At 42.0% G+C, this 23,282-nt stretch overlaps 2 protein-coding genes across 17 annotated transcripts in view; one reads left to right on the plus strand and one right to left on the minus strand.

Annotated features, from left to right (window-relative positions):
* Positions 1–23,282, plus strand: part of appa (amyloid beta (A4) precursor protein a) — a 57,554-nt gene that overhangs the window by 5,083 nt on the left and 29,189 nt on the right. The gene's annotated exons all lie outside the window — the stretch shown is intronic.
* On the minus strand, positions 9,124–17,305 carry LOC306818915 (uncharacterized protein). 15 transcript variants are annotated; one of them, XM_079336650.1, is made up of 7 exons: positions 11,505–12,034; positions 11,341–11,421; positions 11,120–11,182; positions 10,965–11,024; positions 10,508–10,565; positions 10,172–10,221; positions 9,124–9,646 (listed from the first exon to the last, which is right to left on the minus strand). In XM_079336650.1, the coding sequence occupies exons 1-7, from the start codon at positions 11,911–11,913 to the stop codon at positions 9,429–9,431; spliced, it is 939 nt and encodes a 312-aa protein (XP_079192776.1). In that variant the 5' UTR covers positions 11,914–12,034; the 3' UTR covers positions 9,124–9,428. The 15 variants fall into 15 exon arrangements, 3 of the variants coding, with proteins under 3 accessions (XP_079192776.1, XP_079192777.1, XP_079192778.1); XM_079336651.1 differs by having other exon boundaries at positions 10,172–10,207; positions 10,506–10,565; XM_079336652.1 differs by lacking the exon at positions 10,172–10,221 and having other exon boundaries at positions 10,506–10,565.

Below are 23,282 nucleotides of genomic sequence, written 5' to 3' on the forward strand. Positions count from 1 at the left end.
CAAGCATCAGATAACAGACGAGCCAGCATTTCCTTTCTTGTTACCTGGAGAGAACATTTGGATTCACAGTGACGGCTGCGTGGAGAGGTGTCACACCTTTTTATTTTTTTTTTCTCCTCCATCGCAACACGATGCAATTAAAGTCTGAACTTGTGGACATGGAGCGGGTCTCGAAGGGCACTCGGGCCGAATGTTGTGAGAATGACTTATAGAGAGTGTGGTGATGGGGGGGGGGGGGGCTGTGTCAAGAACCCGATTCTGTGACTGTCAAAAAGAGTAAATCAGACCTTCACAGCTGCAGTTTTGTCGAGTTTAACAGTTTGAGTTGGAAGTTTTGGTGCTGGGCGATATGGCCTAAATTTGATCTTACGATATTTTTACGATATTCGATATGAGTCGATATTTATCATATTAAATAACATTATTTGCCCGTTGAAACACGAAACTGTCATGAAATTGGGTCATATATGTGGTAGAAATGTGACGCAGACAGAGAAAAGGCAGAAATAATATTTTTTTTGTCTCGTGGACGTAAGACAACAACTCCCAGGATTCACAGCTGAAGACGAGGACTTTCGGGGCAATCACGTGGCATCAGAAAAAAAGAAATTCCGATTTTGTAAAATGCATGTGAAACACTTCATTCACATTCATGTTATGATGCGCGTATAGCACATCAACTTTTTGTTTTACTTTTGACAAAAAGAGTCCTCCAAGTTGGGAAGTTCTCTGAAACTTGGACTGCCTGAGCAGCACCTAAAACGCGTCATTTTACAAAAACATACGGCCGTTTCCGCCAAATGATTCCGAGATTTTTTTTTCCAGAGGGAATTGGTGTCCACAGGCAAACAGTGGAAGCTATTTTTCCTTCTCACTAGCCAGCTAGCCGGTGCTAGCAGCCCCCTCACCAGCTTGTAGAAAGAGCCACAAACATTTTTACTTTATTACTTTTTTCGGCACGTCGAGTCAGCTCGGGTTTCACTGTCTCACAGCCGCTGTCTGCAGAAGCCGCCTTTCGTAAATAAATCAAGCTTCACGATATATCGCCCAGCGCTCGTTTGAATACGACACGATCTGCCTTATTTTATTGGTTGATTATATGGAACAGCACTGAAACTTAGGACGTACGATCTCCAGTTTTAGCTTTAATCAATCGTTGCTGCGAGTGAAAGAAAGATAAGGGTTCATTATCACAGCGAACTGTGAGTCGGCCCTCCTCACCCTGCACACCTCTTCCACCGACTCGCCTTGTAATTGGATCGAACAGTTCAAACATCCTCACACCCCCCTGCCTGGTGTTCTTCAGGACGCACGACTTTCCCACATCTCCTATTAGTGCGACTCTCCCGCCATTCATCACCACCGCCAGGCCGTTATTTCCATCTGTAAGTATCAGCAATGCGCCGCCAAGACGCGCTCTTCCCTCCACATCTGCTGAGTAAGCAGCTGCTCGTACCCAATCTGAATAATAAGAACATGTCGTCCTGACCCGCACAATTACGCAGCAGCAGCAGCCAGCCTTCTCTTCTTCACACAAACACGCCATACCTCCATCTCTAAGCTTGCTCCCACTATTTCACGCTCAAGGCGTCAAGGCCGCAGCGCTGTTACAGCCACGTGTCCGTCATAAGTGCCAGTCAAGGCTGTGATGTGTTTGTGTCACCTTACGCCTTTTTCCCCCTGAGATGTAACCTCTGCCGGAGTAATCTGACTAAGGCCGATATAATCTCATTCAATCATGGATTTTGTGAGTCAAACGCAGCCCGATGACCGTGTGAAGGACAGGCCTCTACGGATTTGCGCGTATAGATTTACGCCACCTGCTTGGCGTTTGACGTGTTTGCGTTTACGCAGGACGGGCCCTGGCAATCTGCTCTGTGCTCATTGGGTAATTAACCGGGAGGTGTCGAAGCGTCTGGGAGGTCGAGGTGCATTAAAGCCGGGTTGAATTTACTCTCACAAATTCAGTCGGCCTTGAGAGAACTCTGAAAACTAGAGTGGCTTCCAGCGTATTTGGAACCTCTGTGCTAAAAATACTGTGCGGCAAAGTAGGTTGGGGGGAAAAAAGCATCTTTATGAGAGGCTTTTTTGAAAAGGCTGACATTTGAGTTGCAGGATGTAACATTTCATTGAAACTGGGGATCTCGCAGGGCAAGTATTTAAAGGGGACATATTATGAAAAATCCACTTTTACAGAGTTTTTGAACATTTCTTTGGGTAACCTGAGTGTCTATCGACACACACATTTTTGTGATTAACAGTTTTTACTGTTTTTTCAAAACATGACATGACAAAACAGGCATAACATGCCCCCAAACATACAAGGAAAAAAACGCAACAACAACAACAAGAAGCAAACAGAACAGTCATCGCCCTGCATCCCTATATAGCCTCAATCACTGCAGTCATAGCATCATTACCTATAATAATAATCCAACCATAATACTTATAAAACAGGATCAGTCAACATTAATACAAAAAATAAATGAATAAATTGTACATGAATTTGTCCATAGACACTCACAAGTTTGCACCTCTCCTCTCACTGTGTCACCCATATAAGGGGCCTTCTAAGAAGGACATGCATTTGCTCCACTTACGACCCACAAGTTCTAAAATAAATCCGCCCAGTCCTTTGTTTGTGGTCTGTATAAGTCTTACCACACAGAGAAAAATGCTCCGTTTCAAATGTTCTCAGTTTGTGACATCACAAGTCGGAAACTGGTAAGAAAACTCCCTCTCCTCCCATGGACTCCACCTCCAGCCTGGAGTAAAACTTTTGTGCAGGTCCACCATTTTTATTCTCACTGCAGAGGAGTGATGTCTACTGGGAAAACTCAGTGGGCGGGGTCATTACATTTAAAGAGACGCACACCAAAACGGAGCGTTCTGAGAGAGCTGGTTTCTACAAGGTCACAAACCTCCTCTGCTTCTTGATTCATGTTAGATTTGGACCAAAGTACAGCACGGATGTTTCATTTAGACCACAAGAGGACTGTTTGAAAAGGTGGAGAAGGGGGAGAATATGTCCCCTTTAAAAGATTACTACTACATTCAGTGTATTATATTTCATGTTACAGGTGGAAATGTCCAATAAGGCAACCCATCAATGGGTGTAAACTATCAATGGTTTAAAACATCAATATGACATGGATAGATATCAAACTTTCTCAACTAGGGCCCAACTGATATTGGATTTTTTGGGGCCGTTATCGATATTGCGGAAAAATCTGATACAGATAAGTCAACCAATATCTTCCTCAGATCTATGCTCAGTCTGAACCAACAGACATTTTGTTTTGTGTGGATCGCTCAAACGCAGTTATCTCTTTGCTCTCGTACGCTTTGAAATCCCCGTCGAGTTTGCTGACTCATTTTGAAGACGCTTAATCCTTTTGAGGAAGCTTCCTCTCAACGCCTTCGGTTTCACCGGCCCTTGTTTTCAAGGGTTATATCTTCTCCCACTTACAGGAATGATGTCATCGCCCTCGCCGCCCTGGTAGCGCTGCAGTCTTCCCCCAGGTGCTCGGGGACTATAATTAGGCTGCCGTGTGTTACTTCTGTCATTCTTTTCACCCACTCCCTTCCCGTCTATATTTTTCACCATTTTCTCTCTCTCTCTGGATCGCTGATGTGCTTGGCGCCCTCGACTTGAGATTCACAGTTCAGAGGGTTTATAGTACCTCTTGGTTTCGGGCGACACACCATCAATTGTAGATGATGAGTCCTCTTGGAGTCCCAACTGTGAAATTGGAACACTTGTTTGAAATGCCAAGTAGAGAGTGTGTGTTTGTGTGTATAAGTGTGTTTGTGTGTGTGTAAATGAGAGGGTAGTGCAACACAGATTTGCGTCAGAAAGCGGACGAGTATTCTTGACCGTGCCCTGCTATTTCTGGATCTGTTTCCTGTTTGGTCTCTATGAGAGAGACAGACTTCCTGTGTTTGTGCAATGGACAGGATGGACAGGGCCCCGGCCGATACGGGACTTTTTGGGGTTGATATCGATATTGGGCAGAAAAAAAAAATCTGATATCTGTCTTTGGTCTGTAAAATCTGTTTTGTGACAGATGTTCACATTTGTTATGAAACACAAGACGGCCACTCATCACTGCGTGTAGAGCAGCAAAAAAACATGTGACATGTCCAACTAATTCAGTAGTAATGAAACGTTTTTAATATATTTTAAATAATATTGTCAGGAATTCTTTTTAATTTTGACCTCTTCAAAAATAACGTAAATACACAGTGACTAATTGCAGGGATAAACTATTGTGTTCTATTTTTTTTTTAAGCCAAATCAGATTCAGGTTCGCAAAAGAAACCCTTTAATTAAAGAACATCATATACTTTCTTTGTTTTTGTTTATTAGTTTTTCTCAGAATCAAGTCCGTCACGTGGTTGATTTTTCTTTTTGTCCAAGCTTTCTGTATGTAGCCAGGTTATTAAATGGTTAAACAACAGTCTGCTTGTTTCCAAAAAATATGCACAGGTTCATTTTCCTGGTTAACAAAAAATGTGAAAAATTGTCAAAGCTGTCAAGCATCCATTGTCCTGAACATTTTCTATTTTATGAATATCTTTCAGCCCTCTAACATGAAAAAGAAAAACAATTAAATCTGCCATCTGAATGAGGCCACGGGAAAAATTTGCTTAAGGGCCGCAAATGGCCTCCAGGCCGCACTTTGGACACCCCTGAACTGAACTTCATTAATTCATGAATGTTCTCCTTAAGTTAAACCTCACGTCTGTGTCCCTTGTTTATTTGAAAGAAACAGATGGAGCTCCTTTGGATCCAAATGTTTTAAGATCATTGGTTTTCCTTGACTTCAGCGAGAAAGCCATATAAGACAAAAAAAAAAAAAACTCTGACCATCGCGTTTAAAGCGTCCTCTGGCCTCGCCTCATCTGCCACAGTTTGTCGGCTCTTGTCTGCGTTAATCCACGCGAATGCAGCATAATGATTCCAAGTACACACACACACACACCCATGAGCACCCCTGGGCCTGGATTTCACAATGACTCACACTAATTAAGAGCAACCTCAAGTCACATGTCGATGTGCTATGATTTCCACGTTGCTGTAAACACATTAAGTTCTTAAATTCAGTCTTTTTTTAAAGGACGTTCTGCAGAGTTTTCTCCGGACAGAGATCGTCACCTCTTGTTGGATGGATGCTTGAGAAGCGTAGTGGAGAAAAAAATGTTTGTTTATATTTGTTGTTTCCAGCATGCGGTGTCTGACGCAGATGGCTAATTATGAAGAAACATTATTACATATTTCCTGTCAGAGAAAGTCAACACTGAAATAATGAGTGAAGATGCCGCGGCTACAGATAATGAATCTCAGCGCAGACAAACGGGGGCACAGCTTGACGTGCACGCATCCACCCAAAGGGACCGCGAGGCAGAGTGTTGTGCACTTCATGGCGAGGTCTCAGAAAGATGATGTAATACGATGCAAAACAGACGCGGAGGTTTCAGTTTCAGGAAATATCGATCCCACGAGGAAGAAAAGTCTCCAGGAAAAGTTCAGCCGTCCACAAACGATCCGTTCGGAATAAATGGAAATGATTATGATCACGCTCCTCCACATACTTTCAGCATCATTAAGATGCTTCGACGCTTCATAAATCCTAACGCAGCCATTTGATGGAGCTCGGCGTTCGAGGCATCTTTGTGGTTTTTGCGCAACATATTTCCGTGTAAACACATTTGTGTCATTTCTGATCTGAGCAGCAGCCAAAGTTCACAGTGTGATCACGTTGTGTGTGCCTGTTTGTTTGCGGATCACGTCTCCATCTGTGTATGTTGGCGGGCGCTCTGCGGGAGGCCTCCCAGCTGGACGTCAGTGAGGTCAGAGCCGGTTTAGCAGACGGTCACTGAAAAAGGCGACCGCCATTACCGTGTTTGCTTGTTCATTTGAGGCGCACAGCTTCTCACGCACACTTCCTGACAAACCCAACCTGCTGATGAAATTCTCCCCCCCCCCCCCCCCCCCCCCGGCAGACTTGGATAATGGTCTTGCCTCAGGTTGCCACGGGGATGACAGAGGGAAGTTATAACAGGCTGCTCCCTCTGGGGTTGTGAGCAGACACCGTCTCCATCGTGATTATTACTAAGGGAACGAGGAGTCCCTCCATCACGTCGAGACAAATGAAGTGGGCAGAAGTCAGAACTCGTGTTCTTTACACACTTTTAATCAGATTTGAGACAGATTTGTCTGAGATGCTAATTCCTGTGAAGCCCCCCCCCCCCCCCCCCCCCCCCACCACCACCAACAACTGAACTTCTATTTGCCTCGCAGACTAGATAACTTCTGAAGAAGAGACGGAGGGGAAAAAAGGTGCATGAGCTTGTCTCAGACGGGCGTGGTTATATCAGACATGTTGTGCTGATGGGTTGGATGCATGCAGACCATGTTTGGAAGGACGTGTAAGAGACTAACTTGGAAGTTGCATGAATAAAATCCTAAAAACATTGACTTTATTAAGGGAAGTTGCTCTTTGAATACAAATCAATGAGAACATGTGTGGCCCCTGTAAAAGTCAACCAAGACCTTTATTTTGTGTCGAAGGAAAGCCTAACTATAAAAAATAAAATGTTTAGTCTGTCATTTATTTTAGGCTTATACCAATAAAGGTTTTGGATTGTAAAACGTCCCAGATTACTGATAGAGTTGCATTTTAATTTGGCTAAAAGTTAGAAGTTTGAAACATTTCATATCTTGCAAATATTCTTCGAAGGCGAATTTCTTAAAGGGGACATATTATTAAAAAAAATCCACTTTTAGTGTTTTAGAACATGTACGTATTTGGGTAACCTGAGTGTCTATTGACCCACAATGTAAAATAAAACCTTTATTTGTGGTCTGCATGTTAAGAAAACGCCCTCTCCTCCCCTGGTATCTCCACCCATGGACTCCACCTCCAGCCTGGAGTAAAACTTTTGCACAGGTCCACTATTTTTATTCTCTACAGAGGAGTGATGTCTACTGGGAAAACTTAAGGAGGGTCTCATTGCACCCCTTTTTGAAGGATCTAAATCCTTTTGACTCGGTATCGTCTGGATTTCGGACTGGCCAGAATCCGGATTTTAAATCAAAACCACCACTGAAAAACACTGATTTATCAGCAATAGGCCGATATTGGTCAGAAAATATGAGCAGAATCGTTTGTATTCGGTAGAGCGTTCTTTTCAGCTCTCTAAAAAGTAAGCCGGGAGGATAATAGATCAGTTGGGTATTATCAGAAATGTTGAGGCTGCTCTGTTGTCCTTCAATATTTTTAAAACTTAGGGTTTCTCCCTGTGCGTTTGAAACTGTATGCAAACGTTCAATGAAAATATAGTTTAAGACGTTTGGACTCCCGCGGAAACCTCTTATCATGTCAGTTTGACCTTTTTGAGCCCGTCAAGTCAGAAGATCAATAATCATGCCCCAGACTGCCTTCGATCTGTTGATATAAGAATCGCATGGACGAGCGTGATGGGATGCATGCCGCGTTTCTCAAGGTGCTCCAGTTTCATCCTCGCTTTACTTCAGCATGAGACGTTGGCAGCTCTGTTTATGACGAGCCCGAAAATCAATCCTTCGCCCCCCCCCCCCCCCCCTTTTTTTTTCTCACAGATTCAGGTCAGACTGAAGTTTCTCCTCCGTTTTCATCACTTTTCTGGCTTTACATCCGGCCTGTAATTGAACCTTTGGTTGGCACGGAGTGTGAAGGGAAGTCTGCCCCTGTAATCACTGAAACACTTCCCACAAGATCTGCTTCCTAAACATTAGAGCCATTATAGCGTGTCACACACACACACACACACACACACACACACACACACACACACACACACACACACACATACGGGTTTATATTACATCACGAGGACCAATGACATGCTGGTGTCTTATGGGATCCACCCTTTCTGAGGATCCTACAGCCCTAATTTTAACTTGTAAAATCATGAAAAATTTAAGAGAACACAAAAATCACTTGAAACACTGAAAACCCACAAAAAAATTTCAAACCTGAATTTTGATCCTCCTGGGGACAAAACCTGAATTCTGGTTGCTCTTGGGGACCGCTACTGTTCTGCCTATTTGCATGCAATTACAGCATTATTAAGACAGTTCACAGCTCCTGATGAACACCTACAGTGACTCTGGTTATTCAGACTGTCACACTGACAGATCAGGTTTACAATCCAAAGAATTAATGATGCCAATATATGAGTTGATAAGAGAGTTGATAAAGATTACCAGTATTATTACTTTACAGGCATATTGGTTCAACATGATCTCTCCCCGATACACAATACAAATTCTTTTAGAATTAAATCATGCAGTATCTTACAACACAATCCAACATTTGTACTGCTTTCACAGTTGTCAACGTTTGAGCAAGATGAATTATTGGTTGATTAGAGATGTGTTGTCAATAAAGTTGTTTTTAATTTAAATTGTGGTTTGGTTTGTTAATAGATCATAGTGTACCATTAGGACAACCTTGTTCTATTATGACCACAGCCTGGTCCTGGAACCTTCACTGTGACATCAAATACCTGTTCAATCAAAGATAATCAAGATTCTGTACTGAACAATGGTTTTATTGAACATCCATTAATAAAGTGATCAAAGTTAACAGATGTCCTCCAAATGTCCAACAGCAAGAACTGCCCTTTGTGCACGTTTCCATTTGATATGAGGCAGTGACCCTTAATCAACACTTGACAATTTTACTACACTGTCAAAAACAAAACGCACCTATTCATGCAAGATTTGAGTGCTTTGGACTCTGTGTCTCAATAACAAATAACACTATGCAAAAGGCCCTACAATCCAGTCAAGAGTTGCATCCTGTGTAGTGATGTATTCAGCCATTGATTTGGTATCTGTCACACATTAAATGGAAACCTTTAAAAAAGTGCATATGAAAATTTACTGAAAAGTCGAAATTTGACTGAAAAGTACGAGCACTTTTTTTTAAAGGTTTCCATTTAATGTATGACAGAGACACCAAATCAATGGCAGAATACATCACTACGCAGGATTCAACTGTTGACTGGATTGCAGAGTTGCATCCTGTGTAATGATGTATTCTGCCATTGATTTGGTGTCTCTGTCATACATTAAATGGAAACCTTTAAAAAAAAGTGCTCGTACTTTTTAGTCAAATATTTGTGTAACCTTTGAACACTGAGCAAAATGATTTTCAAACATTTTTTAGCTCACCAAATTTTGTTTAGTTGTAGTAATGCCACACTAACATGGTGGGATGAATTAAAACATCATTTTAAACCAAGGTTTTGAACTACAATATTTTTGTAGTTTTATATGATTATAAAAAAAATCTGTGGAGTATTCAAATCTCAAAAACCCCACAACTGGCAGAAACAACAGGAAACTGTTCAAAACAAAAGCCTGACTAAATCTTTTCTTATCGTTTTGCACTTTCACGCTGAGCTGCTGTGATTCGATTTTTAACATAATACTTAACAGCCCTCCAGCTTCTTGTCTTCAGCTCTTGCTGTGATGTCTCGATGCAATTCATACATTCTGCTTTCCCAGGAACTTTCCCCGAGTCTATGAACACCTTTAGTGTTTTTTCCACTGCACGAACTTCAACATGTGTCCACGTCCTCTTCTTTGAGGTTTCTATGACAGGAAGACAGAATAAAGACAATTAGATCTATAGACCCCATTGCTAGTCTCACTCAAACTCAACACATTCACATTGTCTTAACGTCAGATTTCAAAGACCAACCAGCTTTAATAGTTGATCAGATGTGTAATTACATCAAGCGATGTCCTGAAAGCTGATATTTTGATAGAAACTAAAATGGATTACATCACCAGTTGTACTGACTGATGTGGTACTAAACCAGTTACGCATTTGTTTTGGCGTTTTTCTACAAATGCACCAATTAAAATTACCATTCAAAGTAATAAGCAAACGGCAGCTGTTTAAACTGAGCCAGGTATAGAAGATCTTTTTAGCTCGTTTATCTTGTTTTAAATGTTCAATCTTTCATTTCTTTCTTTGCTTTTACATAAAAACATCATACAGGATAAGAAATGTACCAACTACAACTTGTCTTAATAATGCTAATAATAAAAATATCTGCTAAGTGGTTCTGTATTGAAAAAGGTAATAGGCAAACAGTCCAGCTTGTGTCATACCTGCAGCAGAAGATTCATCTTGCTGTGCTCTGTCATCTATTTGGGGTCCAAAGAAAAGAATAAAGAATAAAGTGACCTAAGAAATAAGGTCAGCTTAAAGCAGGTTATCTGTGTCAGGCAGCAGCTCTACCATCCAGCTGAAAGTATCCCATCAGTAATAACACAGGTTATGAACTCCATTCACACATTTCTGATCAATTGCCTCATTAAAAACATTATTTAGCTCATTTTGGAATACTAACACATGATTATATTAATTTTTCTGCTTTTGTAAAATAAAGTTACAAACAAGAAGCAAGAGGGAGAGCAACATGTGAGTTAGTGTATAAAATACCTTCTTCATGATCATCAGTGATGGATGTCAAAGTCTGTCTCTTAGGTGCAGAAGGGCCTGCTGAAAATAATGCAGAAAGGCAGCACTGTTATTTTGTGAATGTTAACTTAGTGCTGTGTCGTATACTGGTGTCCACGTTATATCGTCGGCCCACTTCATGACAGTATGGATTTTCAGGGCAGCGGTATACCGTCATTTCTCATATTATTCACCTTCCGGGCGTAGGGTATTTAGCTCCCGTTGCTCTTTTCGCACCGCCTGTTATACAGTTATGTGGCGATTAGAGTAATTACCAAACTACTGGTTTAACCAAATCATGAAAAAAATATGTAATAATGTTAAAAAATACTGTGATACAATTTTTTTTTGCCATACCATCCAGCACTATGTTAACTTTTCCTAAAGTTTATCAAGTTATGATATTTAAAAAGTAGCATGCACAGCTTGAGTGTGAAATACCTTTCTCAAAATCATCATCGTCTAGCTGGACACACTGCTGCCTTCTTGGTGTAGAGGATGCTGTTAAAATAACAAACTCAATCCTTGTCTTTTTTTTATTTGTCAGTGTACATAAACGAGGAAAGAATGACATGTGTAGTTGGTTAGTAGGTCACCTAATGGTGTGGCATCTTCCCCAGAGTCACTGGGAGGCATTTTTCTTTTTCCTCTTGAAGATCCTTTAACAAATCAGGCATTATGAAGTTACCAATAATGCTGTCTTAATGTTCTTTAACCACATGCATCTCCCTCCTTGCCCCTGCATAAAGAAAGACATACAGCACCATGTGCTGTACAGGGCACTTGCCCAGAAGAAAGACTTAAATGTAAAAATCACCTGTTGATTGACTGCTGAAAGATGAGTCCTTGTCTGTCTCCACGTCTGAGACCTCACTGTCCACCGCTTCCAGAACTTTTTCTGAAAAACAGGGTTCAAAAGTGTGAAAAAACAAACATCTCCTCTCAGAGAAATATGAATGTAAACTGAATAAATGTGTTTACCGTTTGGATTTATTTGGATTTGGTCCAGGCTCATTCCCTTGAAGTCTGATAGGCGTCCTTGTTCAAGCGCGCACAGGACTTTGCTGACTTTAGCCAACTCCAGAGTTCCTTCAGGTAGTCGATAATACTGTCTATGAACCCGAATGTCATGGCCAAGAAAATTTGCAAGCACATCCATCTCATGATCCTTCAGGTTCAGGACCGTGGACAGTGTGGAGATCTGCTTCCTCAGCTTGGTTGAGGAAAGAGTTTCAGGATGTTTGGCTCCACATTCCTTTGCAATCTGTCTGATGGCGTCTGATCCCCTCAGGTGAGTCTCTGCTTCAGGTCTTGAGAAGAAAAAGGGATTTTCATCAGGAACACCACAGGTCCTCCGATGTTCAACCAAAGTTTCCATGGAAGAGAGCATGTCTGGTGTTAGAAGGATGGGAACTTTCCTGTTTCTCTTCCCCCTTATTTCAATGCGCTGAAAATGCTGACAAAGCTTTCGCTCCAGTGGGGAAAGTCCTTGTGCCAGATCAGAATGGACTTCTGAGATGTCTCTCAGGGTAAAGGCACTCAGTGGCATCTTTGACACCTCACCCTCTCTCCTGCGGTTGAACAAAATGACCTCACACAGAGTCAAAGCAGCAAACTTGGACCAGTTTCTCTTACTGGGATCATTTGTAAGCGTCTTTTTGTATTCTTCCCTACACTTTTCAATATGCATGTGCATCGTCTTCACATCTTCAGTGAAGGGGAGGAGATGGGGAGTGTTCCATTTAGCCTCTTTCAGAGTTTGTAGGGCTCGTGATGAAATACTCGCATCCCACTTTTTCTCATACAAACTGCGGCTCTTCTGCACATTCTTCAGAAATTCCTCACCATCAGACCCAGCCATCTGCGCCTCACACTCGAGAATATCTGAAATCTTCTTCAGGCTATGACCGAGCTTCAAAGCTAATGAAGGAGTTTTGTAAATGTTTTTGTCTTCATCAAAGCCAGCAGCATCTTTTACCGCTTCAACCACAGAGTTGAAGTTGCAGGGTATATAAAAGTCTTCCATTTTTTTAAGTTTACCAGATTTTCTCGAGTGGCAAACTAGTCTGCCTATTTCTCGCATTTTCTGTCTAATGTACTCATGTTTGGTTTTGTCATGTCCATGCTTTGCATACAAATGCTCTCCAAATCTCAAGATACTTTTCTCCTCTTTGATGATGACTGCAACTTCATCTTGATGCATAGCATTCACCAGCTCCCAAACCTTTCTGCTGACTCCTTCTGGGACTGGCTGCGCAAAGGCACAGAGCGACTGGATCCGACTTCTACCAGGCTTCTTTGTCGCACACTTTTGTGCAAGCTTGCACCTGGACATGTGTCTCCATAATGACTTTCGTTTAAGCAAAGCTTCACAGTTGATGCAGTGCATATAATCACTAGCTTTCACATGATTCTCAGATTGCTGTCTTGGGATTAGTGTTCCAGAACCAACTTTTAGAACCTCATTATTATGTGCACGATTTCCTTTGTTTCTTAACAAGTCCAAATGCAATTTCCGTTCTTTTGAGTTCACCGGAAACATTTTTGCTTGTGCCACAGCTGGTTCATTGCTGTGTTTGCGCATCAAGTGTCGTGCCATTTTATGGCAGTTCACAGGACAGTACAGACAATAGTGCTTTTTATTGTAAACTCGAGCACCATCTTTCTTTTTCTGGAGCTTCAAAACAGACACATTTCCAGAGCTTGTTTCACTTGAGAGTCCACTCTCTGCTCTCCCATCATCCTTAGCAGATAACCTGCTGGACACAGTCTTTCTGCAGTAATTCCTCTTTGACGTCTTTTTTCTCTTCAGTTTCAGCGGTGAAATCTCAATTCTAAGATCATCTGATCCGTCTGAACTGCTTTCCTTTGCTGATTCTTTTGATGGACGGTATTCATCCCCACTAGTCTCAATGCAGCTTAAAGAGGTGTCCGAGTTAGCAGGCGCCCCAGAGCTTGGGTTAGGGTTAATTAATTCTTCAGTGAGCTGAAAATATAAATATAATACATGCTAAATTTTCTACCAAAACAATAACCAGTCATAAAATGTCTATGAGCCCACTGCCAAACTTTGAGTCAGTGTTAAGTATTACTGTCAGAGTATCAACAGCAAAGAGGTTAAATAGAGGATAATACAAAATATTCAGTATGTAAACTTACAAATATGGAGTCAGTTCTTTCCAGTGTTGGAAGTTCTGGGTCAGCACTGAGAGCAGAGCTTGAGCTTTCAGGAGTTAATATCTCTGTACTGTTACCACTGTTGAAGCTTGTTTCCTTTGTTGGAAAAATAGTAATAGAAACCACAGTCAACATTGGCCACCATAATACACAGAAAGGTGATATAACACAATTAGATCCTTTGATTAACATACTGTTCTAACTTTAAAAGCAAGACGTTTTCATCAAGTTAGTGTCAAATTAAATGTCAGGGGCTGCAGTCGGCCAGACCCAGTTTAATGGCAGTCTGAGGGCCTGGCTGTACTTAGGATGTAAACAAAGCAGACTTCTGATTAGTCAATAAGAATCAATAAAACTGACAGTGCAGCGTTTTTAAGACAATGTGTTCAAGGCCCCTTCACACAACTAAGGCATAAGTGTCTCTATTCATATAAATGCAGCTGCACATCCACTGTGCTACGATATGTTGTATGTTCTAATTTCCTGGTGGGTTGCTGCTGATTTATAACAATAACTGTTGAATACTTACCAAACTGTTGAAAGGTGCTAGGTGTTCAGGAGAAGGTTCTGATGCAGCCTGCTCCTCTGCCTCCTCCTCTTCATGAGGCTTCATCACGAAGGGCTAAAGAGGTAGAGCACACAGAAGTTACTGCTACAGTTTCTGATGTTGTGTCTGTACACACACAGTGAGATAGCATCATGGTGGAATGGTTTGGTGCCGTTACAATGAACTAGGGCTGAACATTAGGATGTGATGCAGAGATCGAGATGACAGATCACTGCCACGGTAAAGACCACTGACTTAGATAGTTACACATTTGATTCAAATTCCAATTCTGCAACCTAAGTCAAGGAAATCCTGATAGACTCTATTGATTCATTTCTTAAACACATGGTAGGTTGGTGCAGTACTTGTGTATATCATGCGCAGGGTCGGGAGGATTTCTATAAACATGTATTCTGATACAGTTACTAGTTAAAAAATGTAATCAGTAATGTAATCCAAGTACCATAATATTAAAGTAATGTAACTTGATTACTTTCAATTACTTTGGATTTTTCCAATACAGAATAAGCTAATAAAACCAAAAGAAACTAAATATCAATAAAATGACTAATGTTTGTGTATTCTGTAAGACAGCTGAACAATGTGAGCTTGTAAAAGAAATTAAGAAAACCAAGTTTAGGCAGTAGCTTATAGTCCTACAATGAAAATGTTCAAGTCTTGACCACATTGTTCAGTCTATTAAGCAAAAAGTAAACTGCTTCTTTTACATGGCAGACACAATATGCTCCGTTTTAGTTCACAGTATGGATTAAGAGCTCCCATAATGCTGTTTTAAACACACAGTGTTCACCTGCCACATTTTCAACAAATGAAAGATAATGAACATCATGATGTAAATTCAGACAGTGGGCTTTTTCCCAAAGAAGCTACAAGGCAGCAATGGTAGTAATGTATGACGTGGTTAGCATTGCTTTCCCTGGTTTGTATTTGACACGCAAACGATACATTAACGTACATTTTTATGTACGTGAGAGAAACTTTGCCAGTGGTGGGTGTGTGGTGTGGGATTTTCACATTGATGTGAATGCAGAGGCACCAACTTTAATTACAGACAAATCAGCGCCATTGTTTAACAAAACAATCCCTCCCAACCCCACACACCATATCAGCATCACAGGTCAAAATCACAGGTTTTAAATGAAAAAAATATATATCATAAAATGCATTAAAATTGTAATCCTGCATAATAATCCCAAATTTACTAAATGTCATTGTCATCTGATGTTTTTTTTCTGTAACTGTAGTACAGTTACCTTTTTTATTGCATCATAATCACATAAGGTCGTTACATGTATTCCGTCACTCCCCGAGCCCGATCATGCATTATGTGTGTGGAGTGGACTTCCTTGAGCTTACCGAGCTGTTGGAGGCTGGCACTAACTCAGATGTCTTATCCTGTGGTGACGTACAGTCCCTTTCTTGGTATGGCAGTCCTGAGGACTAAAATATAGACACCTGCATGACCTAAAAAAATAACACACAACTAAAACACATTGTGTAAGAGGCCCTCTGAAATAAGTTAGAGTCATTATACAACATCAAGCTTTCAAATGCTTGTGTGAACAATTTTCCCCTGTGTTTACTATCTACCACAGATAGGTGCATGAGGAATTATACAATTATGCAATTTCTACCATAATATAAATTACCTAAAAAACTGCAGGGCTAGTGATATTCTTAATTTTCTTTTCTGGCAACAACTGAGTACAGTTTGCTTACGTTCTTACCTTCATGCGACATCAATATTATATCAGATGTGAATAACAAAGACCAATCATCTTTACCTCGGTTTGGTGATCCACATACTCCATGTACTTGGATAAGCACTTATCATGATGATCCCTCAAACGCTGTAAGCGTGCAGAAAACCTGGACAGAGTACTCTGTCTGCAGGACATAAAAACAAGAACAAAACCATCAGGGAGTGCAGGTACATTTTTACTGGAGTTATGTCACTGGTCTGATGCAGCTGACAAGCTGCTTTGTTTACATCACATGCACATTAACTTGCATATTAACACAGCAGACTGAGGGTATCTGCTGTTAGCTACACACACACAGACTGTACATGGAAAAAAAAAATATATATATATACTGTGTTGGCAGGCCAAAATACACCTGATGCGTTTCCAGTGCTGCTCCGGTTGTCTAACTTGGTTTCAATTAAAGTCAATATGTGAACTCACACTGGATCCGCTCCGTCACACGTCAGCAGTTTCACACAGCACACTATCAATAAATATTATCCTTATCCTGATTTTTACTGAAGAGTGAAAATAATTTGTTGTCCATGGTGCTACTGCCAGTTTCAATTTAATAATTTAGGTGCCAGAGCTTAGCTCCAGACTCCCACTTTAACCCCTGGAAATATCAGCGCAAAAATCTAATTTATCAGAAAAAATTTACAAACATTGTCTAATGAGAAGCTAACACATGTTGACTTTCTAGCTACTATAGAAATGAGTGAGGTCTTAGCAGCTAACGCGCTAGCCACAATGCTAATCGTTATTTCTAGCTAATATAAAAACTAGTGAGCTCTTAGCAGCTAACACGCTAGCCAAAATGCTCATTATTATTAATAATTGATGTGACAAAAACTGTAAACTTACTTAGATTTCCCGTGTGTTAATGTTTTCCTCCGTTTGCTGTGTCCACCTGTCTCCATCCTCTCTCCAACCTGACTGACCTTCTCCTCACTTTCAGTTAGGTTGTGTGAGTGGGGGAGGGGCAGAGGTCAGATGGGGACTGCACATGTCAGGAAGTGTGTCAGACCCCCCTGTCATTGCATGATTAAAACAAACTAGAAATAAAATATTTCAGATAATTATCCTACAATATAACTTAATTAAGCTGTGCTGATGTCATCATCCTGTTCAGAAAATAAAATTATGATCCTGTCTGTTTTACAAACCCACACTGTCACTCTGAGTGGGGGATGGGCATAGGTGCGTTGGGGACCGCAAAAATCTGGAAGTGTGTGTCAAGTTGATCATATTTACTGTGTTGAATGCGCAGGGTTTGTTTTTTAACCCTTTACAGGGCATTCATTAAAATACTTTGAAATTCAAAAATTAAACCTCATAGTGTTATTCAGGGACATAACAGAATTTCATTACTGTTATAACATTTTTTTTTTTTATGTTTTTAAAAAACAGGAGCCTGTGAGCAGTCAGAGGTCAAAGGCCAAACCGCCAACCTTTAAATGCTTATAATAGCAAAACGGCTGCGCCGATTCTCTTGAAAATTTAAATCTTGGTAACACTCTGCACGACAAACAAGCCTGCAGGGTTGATGCATTTCTAAAAAATCCCTTTCTTGGAAAAAACACACTATACCCCAGCTTTACACACACTTGGAGAAATGTTTTCAACTTTATTTCACCAGAATATGTTGAAGCACACGACAGAGATGCAGAATCTACATTTTCAGACTCGTAACTGCTCCACATGAGCTCTAATGGCAGAAAATCATGATTTCCTTCAATTAAGACTCTATTTGGCTCCCGTTTGGGAACGGAAGTACCTACGGCTCCGAGCTCGGTGTATGTATATCTTCATTGCCCCACCATGAAGCAGTAGACATTTCAAGTCCCTAGCCGCTACGGAACCCAAGTTACGGCTCCAGACTCGTTTCAGGTGGGGGGGCAGTCCAAGACCCAACTTTCAACGGCCCCGTGCTCGGGCTCCTTAACACCCAGAGGTCTGAAATTTTCAGAGCATGACCCCAGTGAGGGCCAGATGACGTGTGAGGAATTCTGTAACTGTAGCTCTTTTCCTTGATTTTTGACCCTTGAATCAAATTGAGAATCACAGATGGTGTTAGCTCCATCATGTCCAAGACCCTGATTTATTCTGAATCCAAACAGAGCAACTTTTTTTCTGGACCACCTAGAGGGCCAAAATTTTTATATGTTGTACAGGGGCCCCAGGCGGCCCCTCCTGTTGTGTTTTCACACCCCTCGCTCTTTTCGTCTGGCCACACGGAGGCGCCAAAATTGAGATTTTTTCAACTTTACGGCCCTGCCAATCCGTCAAAATCAGTCCAAATCAAGTGAAATCTTCAGGAGGGACTCTGATTTAATCAGGGAACAACATATCCCAAGCTGGGCCCGCCTCCATCACCCGTTAGCTAACTTGTTTGTGGGCGGAGCTATCGACTCGCTTCCACCACTCTATGAATTGATCATTCAGGGAGATTGCACAGTCCAAAAATCAGGCTCTCAGCTCATTCAGGGGCCTCCTGATTTCAAAAGAGCAAAGGTCAACATTGGAATTTGAAAAATGTGTCTTTTTTGCCGCCATTTTGGACTGGAACCACGCAAAGCTCCACATTTAAAATTAGTAGTTGCCCATATAGCCAACATCAATCAACAGAATTTTTGTGCTTGTAGCCATCACCAAATTCAAATGAGAGTCAATAAGGTGTTTTCCCGCCAGAACCAACCCTTACCTGACCCCAACCCATGTGTGATTGACCGATCGACTCGGTTACACCACAACACGATAGAGCCTTATTTGGAGGTCACCCGGTTCGAATTTCAGGTCTCCCACTGCTCCAGGGGCCGAACAGGAGCCTGTGAGCTGTCAGAGGTCAAAGGCCAAACCGCCAACCTTTAAATGCTTATAATAGCAAAACGGCTGCGCCGATTCTCTTGAAAATTTAAATCTTGGTAACACTCTGCACGACAAACAAGCCTGCAGGGTTGATGCATTTCTAAAAAATCCCTTTCTTGGAAAAAACACACTATACCCCAGCTTTACACACACTTGGAGAAATGTTTTCAACTTTATTTCACCAGAATATGTTGAAGCACACGACAGAGATGCAGAATCTACATTTTCAGACTCGTAACTGCTCCACATGAGCTCTAATGGCAGAAAATCATGATTTCCTTCAATTAAGACTCTATTTGGCTCCCGTTTGGGAACGGAAGTACCTACGGCTCCGAGCTCGGTGTATGTATATCTTCATTGCCCCACCATGAAGCAGTAGACATTTCAAGTCCCTAGCCGCTACGGAACCCAAGTTACGGCTCCAGACTCGTTTCAGGTGGGGGGGCAGTCCAAGACCCAACTTTCAACGGCCCCGTGCTCGGGCTCCTTAACACCCAGAGGTCTGAAATTTTCAGAGCATGACCCCAGTGAGGGCCAGATGACGTGTGAGGAATTCTGTAACTGTAGCTCTTTTCCTTGATTTTTGACCCTTGAATCAAATTGAGAATCACAGATGGTGTTAGCTCCATCATGTCCAAGACCCTGATTTATTCTGAATCCAAACAGAGCAACTTTTTTTCTGGACCACCTAGAGGGCCCAAATTTTTATATGTTGTACAGGGGCTCCAGGCGGCCCCTCCTGTTGTGTTTTCACACCCCTTGCTCTTTTCGTCTGGCCACACGGAGGTGCCAAAATTGAGATTTTTTTCAACTTTACGGCCCTGCCAATCCGTCAAAATCAGTCCAAATCAAGTGAAATCTTCAGGAGGGACTCTGATTTAATCAGGGAACAACATATCCCAAGCTGGGCCCGCCTCCATCACCCGTTAGCTAACTTGTTTGTGGGCGGAGCTATCGACTCGCTTCCACCACTCTATGAATTGATCATTCAGGGAGATTGCACAGTCCAAAAATCAGGCTCTCAGCTCATTCAGGGGCCTCCTGATTTCAAAAGAGCAAAGGTCAACATTGGAATTTGAAAAATGTGTCTTTTTTGCCGCCATTTTGGACTGGAACCACGCAAAGCTCCACATTTAAAATTAGTAGTTGCCCATATAGCCAACATCAATCAACAGAATTTTTGTGCTTGTAGCCATCACCAAATTCAAATGAGAGTCAATAAGGTGTTTTCCCGCCAGAACCAACCCTTACCTGACCCCAACCCATGTGTGATTGACCGATCGACTCGGTTACACCACAACACGATAGAGCCTTATTTTGAGGTCAGCCGGTTCGAATTTCAGGTCTCCCACTGTTCCAGGGGCCGAACAGGAGCCTGTGAGCTGTCAGAGGTCAAAGGCCAAACCGCCAACCTTTAAATGCTTATAATAGTAAAACGGCTGCGCCGATTCTCTTGAAAATTTAAATCTTGGTAACACTCTGCACGACAAACAAGCCTGCAGGGTTGATGCATTTCTAAAAAATCCCTTTCTTGGAAAAAACACACTATACCCCAGCTTTACACACACTTGAAGAAAAGTTTTCAACTTTATTTCACCAGAATATGTTGAAGCACATGACAATTTCAGACTCATAACTGCTCCACATGAGCTCTAAAGGCAGAAAATCATGATTTAGTTGAATGGGTAGGTGTGATGGGTAGGTGTAAAAGCGCTTTGAGTAGTCGGAAGACTAGAAAAGCGCTATACAAGCTCAAGTCCATTTACCATTCCTCAGAATGCATGAGTCATTCATTTGGGCTACTTCTATTGATTTCTGATAGATACTGTACATTACAGCTTGAACTTACCCTTTCAATTTCTTCAAAATTGTTGTTCCTCTGAATCTGATTCAATCATAACAGTTGCCTTTTATAGTGTATTCCTCGTAGAATTTAGTATTAGCATTGAATGGTTACATATACTGCACATAATCAATAAAGTCCCCCCAAAGAAAGGACTTGTTTTGCTGTCATTTACTAAACTTCCTGAATTTATTGAGGTAAGAAAAGCAAAACGATATTACAAAAGTATATACATATATACAATATTCAGTTTTATTATGATGATGATTATTATTAGAATTATTATTATCATGCCAGATGACTGTCTTGCTTGGGCTTGGGACAAGATAATCTCTCCTTTTCCCTTGCTCTTCCTCTCTTTTCCCTTGCTCCTCCTCTCCTGTTCCTCTGCTCCTCCTCTCCTGTTCCTCTGCTCCTCCTCTCCTGTTCCTCTGCTCCTCCTCTCCTGTTCCTCTGCTCCTCCTCTCCTGTTCCTCTGCTCCTCCTCTACTGTTCCTCTGCTCCTCCTCTACTGTTCCTCTGTTCCTCATCTGCTCCTCCTCTGCTCTGCTCCTCCTCTAGGGTTCCTCTGCTCCTCCTCTCCTGTTCCTCTGCTCCTCCTCTACTGTTCCTCTGCTCCTCTACTGTTCCTCTGCTCCTCTCCTGTTCCTCTGCTCCTCTCCTGTTCCTCTGCTCCTCCTCTACTGTTCCTCTGCTCCTCTACTGTTCCTCTGCTCCTCCTCTACTGTTCCTCTGCTCCTCTACTGTTCCTCTGCTCCTCATCTGCTTCTCCTCTCCTGTTCCTCTGCTCCTCCTCTAGGGTTCCTCTGCTCCTCTACTGTTCCTCTGCTCCTCTGCTGTTCCTCTGCTCCTCCTCTCCTGTTCCTCTGCTCTCTCATCTGCTCTCTCAAGCACAACTGGGAAGAAGACAAATAAAAAGCTTTTGTGTAACTCAAATATTACATACTTTTTTGAAATTTGTTTTAACAGCATTCCATAATTTAAAGACAACCCAGTTGGGCATGATTATTAATATTATCAGATATAATTATCAGTTTTCTTGTGTTTAGTATGATCATGAAATAGCTATAAAATGTTATTTTGTTGGTTAAAATATAATTTGTGATGAGTCTGAGTGTTTTATAATTCATAGACTCAACGCATATTCAGAATTTATCCATTTAATATGATTTACACGCTTACACACTTTGAATTTAGCCGTTTAATATGATTTATACCCTACACACACTTATACACACACACACTTTGTGTCCGGAAAAGGTCCCCACCCGTCAAACTGACAGACTGCAGTACCCGTGTGTATCCACTAGGGCACACACACTTTCTGAAAAATTGACCACCTGGGGACCATTTTTAAAAACAGAAGAAACTTCACCAGGCATATCAGCAGGGTGTTTTCTATTGATTTCAATGCTTGTGCCTCTGGGGACCGGCCATCGGTCCCCACGGGAAAAAATGGTCCCATGCGCGTGGGTGATATCTCAGGTCATGGACCCCGCCAGGATATAAATACACACACACACACACACACACACACACACACACACACACACACACACACACACACACACACACACACACACACACACACACAGAGAGTGGGATAGTGTTACAAGGCACTTGTAGTCCAGTCAGAGATGATCGAAAAGTCTAAAACAGCAGGGCCAGCTTGCTATGGTGATTCGTGTGTGTGTGTGTGTATTCCTGTCACCTCGCCAGCCTTATCTTATCAGCCGTCACACATCCTCCACAGCTCAAGCAGACAGATTCCCACAGCGATGCATCTTGTAAACAACCCCGCGCTTGTGTGCTCCGTTTTTCTGAACGCCACCGATTGATCGCTCACTCAGAGGAAAGCAGCGACGCTTTATTTGATCCCGTAACGTGTCGTCTCAGTCATGACACGTGTAACGACCTCCGCAGGGTGTCAAAAAGCTCTATACTTTTTGACCCCGGCGTGTTTTAAAAGATACCAACTATCATTCTCACATCACCACTTCAGTCTTATTTTGAATGAAAAGCTGCCGCAAACGAAAGGAGCTTGTGCGCAATTTCCGTGGATTTAAAAATCCGGCATTCCCCCAATATGTGCCGTAGATGTCCTTATTGATCTCATGCTGGAGTCGGCTCATCCCCCACCCATCCCCCTTTTCCTCCAATCGACAGCACCGTTTCGAGCGCTCTTCCTGGTGGGCGTGTCCTTGAAAGAGCTGAAGGGGATTGGCCGTGTTCTACAGTTTCGCTCCTTGACGTCAAGTTTCCCGGCGTTCTCGTAACGTCCTGTGTCTCACTGCGCCGAGGTCTAATATGGACAGCCGGCATCGTAGAAGGCAACGTTTTTTGTCCGATGGAAAATGTCACCAAACTTCTCCTCTGGAAACTAGTGAGGTGTCCTCTTCTCGCGTGTATGCAGGAGATACTTTTTCTTCCTCTTGAATACAGCGATTGTGTATCCGTGACATTGTTACATCTGACACTATCTCGGCTGTGGTACATCACGTCCCTGCCTGGACAATGAGCACTTGTCTTGTTGGCTGGATGAAGCCAAAGACATCAGC

This window comes from Symphodus melops (assembly GCF_947650265.1).
Source record: "Symphodus melops genome assembly, chromosome: 23".
Taxonomy (NCBI): Eukaryota; Metazoa; Chordata; class Actinopteri; order Labriformes; family Labridae; genus Symphodus; species Symphodus melops.

Coding starts and splice junctions, on each gene's coding strand:
- LOC306818915 (XM_079336650.1), bottom strand. CDS start 11,913: ATGCTCTCTTCCATGGAAACTTTGGTTGAACATCGGAGGACCTGTGGT. Junction 10,566..10,964: donor CGATGATGATTTTGAGAAAG/GTATTTCACACT, acceptor CATTATTTTCAG/CAGGCCCTTCTGCACCTAAG. Junction 10,222..10,507: donor ATCACTGATGATCATGAAGA/AGGTATTTTATA, acceptor TATTCTTTTCTT/TGGACCCCAAATAGATGACA.